Source organism: Oncorhynchus masou, chromosome 22 (assembly GCF_036934945.1).
Source record: "Oncorhynchus masou masou isolate Uvic2021 chromosome 22, UVic_Omas_1.1, whole genome shotgun sequence".
Taxonomy (NCBI): Eukaryota; Metazoa; Chordata; class Actinopteri; order Salmoniformes; family Salmonidae; genus Oncorhynchus; species Oncorhynchus masou.
The window spans coordinates 29,612,577-29,624,787 of record NC_088233.1 but is presented as its reverse complement, the minus strand read 5'-3'; the positions used below and the strand labels follow the sequence as shown (position 1 = coordinate 29,624,787).

The 12,211-nt window shown below is 47.8% G+C and overlaps 1 protein-coding gene across 1 annotated transcript; it reads right to left on the bottom strand.

Moving 5' to 3' along the window:
- Positions 1-3,219: 3,219 nt before the first annotated feature.
- On the bottom strand, positions 3,220-8,114 carry LOC135509302 (leucine-rich repeat-containing protein 4-like). The gene is made up of 2 exons (XM_064929839.1): positions 6,941-8,114; positions 3,220-6,737 (listed from the first exon to the last, which is right to left on the bottom strand). The coding sequence occupies exon 2, from the start codon at positions 6,611-6,613 to the stop codon at positions 4,562-4,564; it is 2,052 nt and encodes a 683-aa protein (XP_064785911.1). The 5' UTR covers positions 6,614-6,737; positions 6,941-8,114; the 3' UTR covers positions 3,220-4,561.
- Between the last annotated feature and the right edge of the window lie 4,097 nt (positions 8,115-12,211).

Here is a 12,211-nt window from a genome sequence, read left to right as displayed (position 1 = left end):
AGATCTGCACTACCTCTCCCATTTTGCTGACACCTATCCAATCCTTTAAGATCTTCACAAGGGCCTAGAGCAGAGCTATTCAAATACCTGCTTTTCTTCTCTATCTGGCACTTATTGGTCATTGATCATAATTGTGACTGATTGGCCAGAGAGTTCAGTGGCCTGGTGCCCCAAATGTGAATACGTCCCTGATTGGGGCCTACAACATGACAATCCACACATGATTCCCCACCTCAGACAGAGCTAATAGTCTCTCAAAGGTAACATATCTTTCACAAACACGCAATGGAAAGAAAAGTGGAGAAGATTTTCCTTTCAAGAGAACACATGCTGCTGTAATGCAGGAAAAACACCCATCACAGAAGCATTCAGATGTGAGGAGTGAAAAAGGAGAGTGTCTGACTCTGGTGTAAAATGTTCTTATTCACCCTGCAGAGAAAACGACAGAAAACATCCACTTGACCATGTAATACATGGACACATCTGCTCCCACCAGCACACCTGTAGACAGTCCTCTAACACACACACACACACACACACACTGAGGAGCAGATGGGATAGAAAACAGTCAGTAACACTCTCTAGGAACCAGCTGTCTGAAATGCGTTATGAATGTATCATATGTAGTAGATTTAGGCATTTATAGAGACAAGTGGAAGAGTAGGAAGGGAAGAGGATTAGGAGTGGGAGGAGGAGGTAATGAAAAAGAGGACAAGGAAGAGGGGGCAGTGTATCTGTAGCCTCTGCCTACGGAGGCCAGTCCAATTGATGCCTGTAGGATTTAAAAGCAGCCCTTATAGTCCCCTCCAAGCCTGGCAGCAGAATGTCTCTGTAATTATTGAATGGCTTAATTCTTACCCCTTTTCTACTGAAATAGACAAATAAACGTCTCATTTGGAGCAACATGAACATTTTCAATGCTTGCATTCCTGTCTTCCTGTTCCGCCTGGGCCCTGAGTGACATTTGGTTTTCTGAGCTGAGGAAACAGTAGCAGTCTGTGTGTCTTCTGAATGGGGGAGACGGTGACTGAGTGTATCTGAAGCGGCAGCTGAGAGGTCGAAGTGATGTTGCACTAGTCACCACAGAACACAAACACTCATTTCTGATGGTTGACCTTTCAACTGTGTGACATCATTGTGATTCAGAAGCGTAATCAGTGCAGGACAAGACATGATGAAACACTCACACATTGTGAATGTACAGTGGAAGGTTATTGCTGGTGATAACATAAATGATTCACTTTCATTGTGAAATTGTGGCAGTGTAGTTAAATATCAGTTACACTGTATGCTCCTTCTCCCACACAGGGATGTACAGGTAACTGCCAAAATAAAGGAAACACGTGAGTTAATGAAGGATACAAAGTATATTGAAAGCAGGTGCTTCCACACAAGTGTGGTTTTCTGAGTTAATTAAGGAATTAACATCCCATCGTGATTAAGATCATGTTTAGAAACGCCCACCATTATTTTGGCTAACATTGCTAGAAGAAGACATCTCAGTGACTTTAAAGAGGGGTTTCTACGGAGCATAGTGCAGGGTTCCTCAACTGGCGCTTTTATTTTCTGAAGAAATACAGAATAATACAGAATAATAGAAAGACACGTGATCGTATACAAATGTAAGCAAAGTTTAAAATTATTATGTTTTAGTTAAATATTATATCTCTTTGGGCTTCTTGCAGTCAATTTGCAGTCTACAAATGATTTGTAATAATGTTCATTCCGTCCGACCATCCGCTGTGTGTGTGTGTGTGTGTGTGTGTGTGTGTGTGTGTGTGTGTGTGTGTGTGTGTGTGTGTGTGTGTGTGTGTGTGTGTGTGTGTGTGTGTGTGTGTGTGTGTGTGTGTGTGTGTGTGTGTGTGTGTGCGTGCGTGCGTGGAGATCTCAGCCCAGTTGAACACTTATGGGAGACTCTGGAGGAGTGCCTGAGACACCGTTTTCCACCACCATCAACAAAACACCAAATTATGCAGTTTCTCATGGGAGAATGAAGTCACATCCCTCCAATAAAGTTCCAGGCACTTGTAGAATCTATGCCAAGGTGTTGAAGCTGTTCTTGTTCGTGGGGGCCCAACACCCTATTGAGGCACTTTATGTTGGTGTTTCCTTTATTTTGGCAGTTACCTGAAGTACAGATCCACTTAATGATAAAAGGAGTGGTTCATTTTGATTCAGAAATTAGTTTAACAATATGCAAACTCCTTCAATGATGTACTATATATTTCACTGTGCCGCTACATTTGGAAAGTATTGGCTTGTTAAGGCTACCACTTGTGCTGCATCTCAATGATCTAAAGTAGCTTTCTCTCCTTGTTTCCTTCATTTGCACTGTTGTGACACTACAGGACAAGAGGAAAGCAATTGGTGGAAGAATACCAATACTTTTCATTCTCCTGTAAAGTTCCCTCACATCAGGAAAATAGTAGAAAAATATATAAGGAGAGGAAGCCATGTCAGATTATTTGCACTGCCCCTCTAGCAACTATGCACTGCTGTAGATCTGAAAGGATTGTATGTGTGTGAGCATAGTGAGCATATAATGACAATACCACCTAGGACAAGAGGGCTGCTACCATATTGCTTGTACCTATTATTTTTTACCTCTACAGGAGTGCCTATGGGGAAGGGGCTGGAGGCTGATTTGGCATTCAGCGTGTGTGTGTGTGTGTCTACCTAACCCCCTAGGCAACGTGAAGCAGCAGAGATCAGAAGGCCCTCTCATAGAGATCCAGTGTGGGAGGGAGGATAATGCAGCATTGTATACAGCCTCACTTGAAGACTCATTCACTGACAGGGATCAGTGGTAACACAATGCATAGGAATAACTGGGGAAGAGGAGGGTAGACCACATCTTATCACAGCAAACATAGAAATAGAATGGACCTCCAAATTCTTACTCCATCTTACCCCCTACCCTCTTAGCACTGATGTACTGTACGTCTGAAATGATTGGATAGGTGCAAGGAATATGGCAAAGAATTCCACAAGTCTATCAGAAGGCAAGGTGAAGCAATTGCCATATTGCTCAAGTTTATCTGATCCTTTTCCGATCTACAGTTGTGACTAGGAGGGTAGCGGGTAGGGCTCCATTTAGAATTATGAATGCATTCGGTTCAGTGTTTGTGGACTGACATGCTATCAGGCTTACAAGCTAATATCTCCACACTGTCATCAAGAGGAACAGGGAAAATAATGGCACGTTGAAGTGTCTCCAAGTAGAGAAATACAAACCAAAGGTTTTATTTTGTGTAGCCTCCTTATAGACACCCCATAAAAATAGTGTTGCTCGAAATAATACCCAAAATAAGAAAAAGAAAAAACAATTTCATTGTTTCAATGAAGTCCATAGAGAAACAAGCCCAATGTCCCGACATTCATTTAATTTCAGCCCAGCTCCCTTTTTTCTTCCAAAAGCAGATTGGTCAGCAAACCCCAGTCTCTCTGCACCACGTCTGTAACTGTGAGGGATTACCATCAGAACGAGCCCTTACAGAGAGCAGACAGAGAACCACTGTAATGCAGCACTACATTAATCCTAAACACTACACATGCCATTAAGAAGCATGTCACAACCCAAGACAAAAATAAAAAAGAACAATACCTTATGCAACCTAAATCTGCATGAAGAAACCACACCAAATCTCTGTTCATAATAGCCTGTCCTTCATCTTCTCCAAGGGAACCTGGGGTAAATCAAATACAACCAAATGGGTTTAGATTCAGTAACATAAAGAGCTGTTTTTAGATAGATGTGTAGCTGTGCTCCGGAAAACAAAGGGTTAAACATTAGCTGCAGAAATCCACTGCAGTCTGAAACCATTTGGCTGATAGCTACTGAACAGCAAAATCTATGCTCTTCTCTCTACGTCTCTCCCTCGACAAATTACTCTCTGTCTTTCTGTCTAGATTTTGCTTGGATGTGGCTGTTGGTTTTCATAATCTTCCGGAGTCCTTTATTGTATTTGTAACGTTTGGCACAGTACAAACTGCCGCTGTTATAAGATGAACCTGCGAAGCCTCATCTGATGTTAGGGCTTGTTGTTTTATAAACTGCTGTGGGTATAAAGGGCTTTTACTACATCCTAACTGTTCTAAATGACAAAAAGAACAGTTTCCCTCAAGACAGCTCCTCCCTCCCTCAATCAATCAAACATACCATCATCGAGACCTCAACATCTCTCGCTTTTAAATAGAACTTACAAGTTATTAGAAAATAGTTTAAATTTTACTTTCTTCTTTGATACATAATCCCAACACCATCCCCATATTAGATTAAGTTATATAGATGTATATTTTTTACATTTCTATATTTATGTATAAGCATGTACAAGATAGATAAAACTGTCTCCATTTTGCACTCTGTACAAAAGAAAGTTACCGTCTCCTTTGTGCATTCTATTGCATGGACTGGTGAGCAGTGAGGAGAGGAAGAGAGGAGGGAGTAGAATCAGATCCATATAGAAATCCACCCAGTTAGATCCACCCAGTTAGATCCACAGTTAGATCCACACAGTTAGATCCACACAGTTAGATCCACAGTAAGGCCAGCATGAGTCCCTTAGATCTGGGTCTCCTGGACCATCTCCTTGGTGTGAGTGGTCTTAATGACGTAGGGCTCTGCGATGGTGCTGATGAGGCTGTGGTGGTGCTGCTGATGATGCTGGCGGCTGGAGGAACGGTGCAGGGAGTTTCCCAGGTTGTTATGGGTCCAGTGAGCCCCGTAGGCAGCTCTGTCCCTGTCTCTGTCTCTGTCTTTGTCTCTGTCTCTGTCTCTGTGGGAGGACGATGAGGATGATGAGATGTATCTTGCTTTTAAGATGGTGGGCAGAGCCAGCCCCATCTCCTCAGACTCGCTAGAACCTGACCTGGCCGGGGGAACCTCGGGAACCTCCTCATCCATTTGGATAATCTCGATGGTCCGCGCCACTGCCACCGTACTCCGCTGCTGGTGCCGCTTACGCAGCTTGTAGAAGGCGATCAACATGGCAGCGGCAAGGAGCGTCACGGCAACGAAGCAGCCAATGATGATCTTGGTTGTCTTCACGACCTCGTCCAGGCTGGCGGAGGGGTGGGTGGGGCCACGGGCTGTGGGGAGAGACACCTGGCGGGGGGTCTGGGTGCTCTGGAGCAGCATGGTGGGCGTGGAGATGAAGACGGGCTGGAACACTGAGGGCGAAGCTGGGACTGTGGGTTTGGGTTTGGGGGTCTCTTCTACGGTGGGCTCCAGCACCTCCACAGTCACTGTAGTGAAATAGGACAGGTTGGAGGTGTTGAGCTCGGCATTGCTGACATTCAGGTAGGCTGAGGCGTTGGAGTTACCTGCCATGTTAGTCACCATGCAAGTATAGACACCCTTGTCCGATGGCAAAACGTTGGAGAAGTTGAGCGTTCCATCATTGAGGACAGAGATCCGAGGGTGAGACGAGCCGTGGGTCAGAATGGTCCCGTTAGGAAGCAGCCATCGGACCGATGACATGGCGGCCGTAAGACACTTGAGCTCAGCCACTCTCTCTGCAGAGATGTTGAGGTCCCTTGGAGCATCCAGGATGAAGGGAGCAGAGCACTGGAATGTGGTCTGGTCCACCTCCACCAGGTATCGTCCTCTCATGTGGGCAGGGGAGTGGCAGCGGCCGCAGCAGGTGGAGTTAGTGGGGATGTACTCCCTGAGCCACCAGGACAGCCAGACCACGTCACAGTCACACCTCCAGGGGTTGTGGTGGAGATGAAGTTCCACCAGGTACTGCAGCGGGGCAAAGAGGTCGTGGGGGAGAGATGACAGGTTATTATGGGCTAGATTCAGCTCCACCAGTGCTGTGATGTCATCGAAGGCATTCCTCTCGATCACAGTGATCCCAGAGTTCATAATCCAGAGTTTCTGTAGCGAGCGCAGGCCGCGGAAAGAGCCAGGCTTCATCTCAGGGAAAGTGTTCTCAGACATCTCCAGCTCCTCCAAACCAGTCAGGGGAGACAGGACAGGCATCTCCCTGAGGTTACACATCCCCAGGTTCAAGTACTTGAGGTTCTGCAGGCCCTCAAAGGCCCCGTCAGAAACGTACTCTAGCCTCCTGAGCTCCCCGAGGTCCAGCCTCATCAGAGAGGGCACCCTGTTGAAGGCATAGGAGGGGATGCTTTCGATTGGGTTGTTCCTCAGCCACAGCTCCCTCAGCTTGGACAGGTACTCAAAAGCCCCGCTGGGGATCCCCGTCAGTCTGTTGTCAAACAGCTCCAGGGTGTTGAGGCTGGTGAGGCCGTTGAAGGCCCCCACCTCAATCTGCCTGATGGCGTTCCTGCCCAGCTGCAGCACCTCCAGATGGTGTAGGTGTCTGAAGGTGTCAGCCTGGATGGTCTCGATGCTGTTCTCCATCAGGTTGAGGTACCTGGTGTTGGTGGGGATCCCGGGGGGAACCCTGACCAGGCCACGGCGTGTACACACAACCTTACCGATCTGGTTGGTGCAGGAGCACACCACCGGACAGTTCTGGGGGTTGGGGGGAGGACCCAGGCCGGCAGGCTGGCACACACTGAGAGCTGGCACCATGGTGAGGGCTAGCAGGGCGAGCAGGGCTGCGTTCCAGGTGGGCTGCAGAGAAACCCGGCCCACAGTACTCATGTTGCGGAGGGCTCATTGTTCAGCATGTTGGGGCGAGACGGACACTAGAGGAGGACGCACCACCCTCCTACCCTGGCTGGAGCAAGGACAGGATTCGCCACGCCATCGACGAGACTGGGTGACGCTACGCAGAGATAGACACAGAGAGAGAGAGAAAAAAGAAAAAGGGAGACGGAGAGAGGAAGCGAGAAAGAGAGATGGAGAGTGATAGGGGGCGAGAGGAAGAGAGAGAGTGAAAGAGGGAGAGAGGGGGAAGAGAGGGAGGCAGAGAGAGATTATGTGAAGGCAGAGCAGCAGCAAAGGAAAGATTTTGCAGTGATCACCTACCTCATTAGTTCTTAAACGGTCCCTTGTTTCTTCCTTTCTGAATATCACAAAAAACAATCAGGAACCAGAGTCATGTATATTTCCCTTTCCATGGAAAAACAGAAATGTGAAAAGTGTATTTATATTCAGTTCTTCTCCTTCAATCTGGAAAGTGGTGGTAATGTCCCTGTGGTCCCTAATGGAACAAAATGTCTCCTGTTAGCCGATGGGGAGAGTGGAGCAGAGCGTGTGTAGAGACTAGAGGCTCGGTGGGAAGGGACAGGCCGTGTGGGTTAAGCTAAGCAGGTGACTGGCGTCCCCCGGCCCTCCTCCTCTCCCCCTCTCCCTGCCTGCAGCCGCAGACACACGGCCCCTCTGTTGACGAATCACACTGCTCCATCAAGCAGTAAAAGCCAGACACACCGAGCAGAAAGGAAAAAAATGACAATACATTTTTTTTTTAATCCAACGGTCTGGCAGGTCCTCGTGAGTGTGTGTGTGTTGCTGTGTTTCTGTGTGTATGTCGGCTGAGAGCCCTCCGTCTCGGTGACTTTGCCGAAGGCTAGCTGGTGCCTGATTCGCCCCGCTCTGATGGATGGAGAAAGAGAGAGAAAAAAGCTAAAGGACTCCTGACGCAGTCATCCCACTGTCCTCTCTTTTTCTCTCTTCTCTTCTGGTCCCTGCGATGGTTTGCCTGGCCGTGGCTATAGCAGCTGCAGCCTGCCGCGTGCAGCACAGTTAGCAGTATTCTTCCTGAGGGGGTGGGGGGGAGGTGGAGAGATGGGGGTGCTGGTTAGAGAGAGGGGAGGAGGAGGAGAGGGAGCGCAGTGCTGCCGGAGCTACGCTTTAGAGAAAGAGAAGCAGAGAGGGAGAGGAAAAAGCAGTTGGAGAGAGAGTGTTTTTGTCTCCTCAGTATCAGTGAGGGAAAAATAGAGAGAGAGAGAGAGAGAGAGAGGGGGGTAGACTCCTGCTGTGTCGATGCGATGGTGGCTGTGCAGGGTATCTGTAACCGGTATCCGTAAACAGAGGCAGGTATGGAAAGGTCCTGGCCTGGTACTCTCTCCCGAGGTGTGTCTCTCTGTCTGTCCTGGTTGCCTACTAGTTGATCTCTGTGCCTGAGCTCAGGGCTGGGGGCAGTAAGGATGAGGTGAGGTAGCAAGTTGTGGCAGTTGCTCTGTGGCTCCCGACTGGCTGCTGGACTACTGCAGTAACCACGGTGGAGCCAGGAGAGAGAGGGGGACAAGCTAGAGGGTGAGAGGGGAGAGAGCAAAAGGTAGAGTGAGAGAGCAGAAGAAAGGTGGCAAACAAGCATCACACCGTCACAGCAGCATTCCAATCCCCCTCTCCTCTTCTTGTACAGTCTTTCTCTTTTTTCCCTATGTATGTGTATGTGTGCGTGTGCATGTGCGTGTGTGTGTGTGTGTGTGTGTGTGTGTGTGTGTGTGTTGCGGGGAGCTAAGACTCTCTATCCCCCCTCCCTTTGTCCTTCAGTGGGAACGTGAATGTAATGCTGACGTACTCCTCTCCCTGTCAGCCGCGGCTCACACAGCCACTTGCGTACGAACGAACGAACACACACACGCACGCACACACACACACACACACACACACACACACACACACACACACACACACACACACACACACACACACACACACACACACACACACACACACACACACACACACACACACACACACACACAGAGAGAGCATTAGTGCAGTGCATTGGTTTGATGCAGTGTTCCTCTGTATTAATACATGCAACACCCTCCTCTCTCTCTTCTCAAAATCAAAATGAGATCTCTGTCCTGCATCTCAAAGAGAGAGAGAGAGAAAGGGGTGTAGAGGGGGAAGACAAGAGGTTTAATATCTCTGTCAACTCTAACCCTCAGAGTGTTTCTGTGTTTCTTCCCCATCCGTTCTTCTTCCCAGAGCACAGAGCACAGTCAGCAATGCTGCTGAACAGATACAGTGTACTGTGTGTACCAGCCTATTTTTCCTTTATGCCCCCAAAAATTGATCACATGCATGATGACCAAAAGACTGTAAAATATGATATTGTTAATGAGGTGCTGTGTGTGTGTGTGTGTGTGTGTGTGTGTGTGTGTGTGTGTGTGTGTGTGTGTGTGTGTGTGTGTGTGTGTGTGTGTGTGTGTGTGTGTGTGTGTGTGTGTGTGTGTGTGTGTGTGTGTGTTGATGTGTGTGTGTGTGGGTGTGTGTGTGTGTGTGTGTGTGTGGTGGGGGATCTCTGACATCATTGAGGATAGAGCTGTGCTGACTCGGCTCCTCTCTCTTTGCTGGACAATCTTCTCCTCTCCTCTACTCCTTTCCTTTCCTTTCCACCTCCCCTCCTCTCCCAGATAAAACTAGAGAGGAAGAGGGAGGGAGATATATGAGGGAGTCTAATGCACAACATTCCCAGTGAGAAGGGATGAGGAAAAAGAGAGGGAAGAGATGGAGGGATGAGGGGAGAGCAGAGCTGATAGCGCTGGATTAAGTGTAATTTGAATGCAAGAAGAGGAGTCTCCCCCCCTCTGCCTTTAGTTAATGGTCAACTCTCTCTCTCTCCCTCTCCATCTCTCCCTCGCGCTTCATCTCTCTCTCTCGCTCCATCTCTCGCTCCATCTCTCGCTCCATCTCTTTCTCCTCTCTTTCGTTCAGACTAGCTTCTGGGGGTGTAGTAAAGAGCTGTTCATTTCACACCAGAGCAGCACTGCTGCCTCATTTAAGAATACAGTACATATAGCCAATCATATAGACCGCTTCGTCAATTCCATTTTAATTCAAGTCAATTTAGGAAATGAATTGGACATGATTTGAATTGAAAATGCCATCATGTGAAGAAGGTATTGTAAAAACCCACGTTCCATGTCCAATCTGCTTCCTAAATTTACTGGGTTTTAAATCGAATAGAGCTGGACTGGAAGCAGGGGTATTGAACATTCTAAAGTAGGACACTAAACACACTGGGTTGATATGTGTGCCACGCCCTGACCTTAGAGATCCTTGTTTATTCTCTATATTTTGGTTAGGTCACGGTGTGACTAGGGTGGGTACTCTAATTTTTGTATATCTATGTTTTCTTTTTCTTTGTTGGCCTAGTATGGTTCCCAATCAGAGTTGTCTATTGTTGTCTCTGATTGGGGATCATACTTAGGCAGCCCTTTTTCCCACCTTCAGTTGCGGGATCTTGTCTTGTATTTTGCATGTATTTTTGCACAACAAAGCTTTTTGTTCGTTGTATTGATTTTTTTTCTTTTCTGGTTCACATTTCAATAAAATATGATGAACTCAAATCCCGCTGCGCCTTGGTCTACCCTTAACGACAAACGTTACAATGTGGCTCAACTCAGCAGTGTTGGTATTCCTACACACTCATTCTCTCCCTACTCATGTGGACACTAATTGCAATATATTGTAATTCTGTAATGAATAATGGTTTTGCTACTATAGGCTACTAAATAATGGTATTGTAATTATAATATGTCCTATAATGGTATTGTAATTAAAGTATATCAATGATGGTTTTATAATTGTGTGATACAATGGTTTCCCGTAAAATACTAGAACATGCTGAAGTATGTTAAATCTGTTAGGTACAGGAGAGAGGGGGAGAAGGAGTTCTGAAGAGATGGGGGGGAGAGAGGGAGAGAGAGGGGGAGAGAGGGAGAGAGAGGGAGAGAGAGGGAGAGAGAGGGAGAGATGGAGAGAGAGAGGGAGAGAGAGGGAGAGAGAGGGAGAGAGAGAGGGAGAGATGGAGAGAGAGAGGGAGAGAGAGAGGGAGAGATGGAGAGAGAGAGGGGGGAGAGAGAGGGAGAGAGGGGGAGAGATGGAGAGAGAGAGGGAGAGAGAGGGAGAGAGAGGGGAGATGGAGAGAGGGAGAGGGAGAGAGAGGAGAGAGAGGGAGAGAGAGAGGGAGAGAGAGAGGGAGAGATGGAGAGAGAGAGGGAGAGAGAGGGAGAGAGAGGGAGGGAGAGAGGAGAGGGAGAGAGGGGAGAGAGGGAGAGAGAGAGGAGAGAGAGAGAGGAGAGAGAGAGGGGAGAGAGAGAGGAGAGAGGGAGAGAGGGGGAGAGAGAGGGAGAGAGAGGGAGAAATGGAGAGAGAACAAGAGAAAGAGAGAAAGAGAGCTCCTCTGAGGTGAGGCAGTGTTTGTGCAGGCAGAAGCAAGGCAGGCACGCAGACAGGCAGGCAGCAGAGAGTGGCTCTAATTGATGGCCATGGCTGAGGTTGTGGCTGCACTGTTAATAACATTACAGGGGTCATGAACATGGAAAGGTCACTGAACACACTGAATATATGACATCCCTCACCCTCTGTCTCGCACACTCTCCCTCTCCTTCTCCCTCTCTCCGTCCTCTGTGTTCCATGCATCAGCACTCCCTAAGCCAGTGTAGGTGAGGGGTAAGTTGAAAAGGGGAAGACAAGGGGCTTTCTTTGTAGTGATGTTAAGTTAACTGGTTTCTGTTCACTGTGTTAAGTAAGACATGGGACAAACATTTATCACCTTTAGGAGGGAATGTACAGAGTAGACTTTTATGATGTATTATACTGTAGGCTAGAGACAAGCGTGGTTGTGGGGAGGTTGTGGGGAGGTTTGGGGGAAGCAGGTATCCCTGTGGTCAGAGAGGTTACAGGTTCAAATCCCTTGGTGGCTGACAGTGGTCCACTCTGTGGGGCTATGCTAGGTCGTTAGTGTCTGACCCAGTGAGTTGGACCAATGCTTGTGTAGTGTAATGGGCCAGAGTATGTGTTGCGTGCTGTAAGTAGCTAAATAAGGGCCAATGGGCCATCCTGCACTCCCAGATAAGCTGGGAGTGCAGTGTCCTCTATATTCTCTCTCTCCTCACTGGGGGGGTGGGGGGGTATGGATCACATGGCCCTTATTGGGTCACGTTTGAGATTTAGTTTAGTTTATTTGACAGTTTTATAACAAACATAACACAAAATCACTGAGGATGACAACAAAGTGAGAGACAGCAGATCTCTCATCATTAGAGCTGACATGATAAAGCTTGGTGGACAGAGGTTTGTAATTTGGGTTAGAGAGGTAGAATTTAATGAGGGGTGTGGGGGAGTCAATGGTAGAGAAGATGGAGGGGAAGGGGATGATGGACCTTTGTAGGCTATTGTGTGTGAGGGGTGTATGTTTGATGGAGAGGCTGTGTCAATACTGAGCGTCTGTCACCCTTCCCTGTATGCCGGGTGGAGGGTTGGGGGGAATTAAACGTTTCAGGCAACGGATGAGGCTGGAGAGTGTGCATTGGAACAAGTGTGACCCAGTTACTGTGT

What these genes read in the sequence shown, in the direction of transcription:
- LOC135509302 (XM_064929839.1), bottom strand. Translation starts at nt 6,613, where the DNA reads ATGAGTACTGTGGGCCGGGTTTCTCTGCAGCCCACCTGGAACGCAGCC.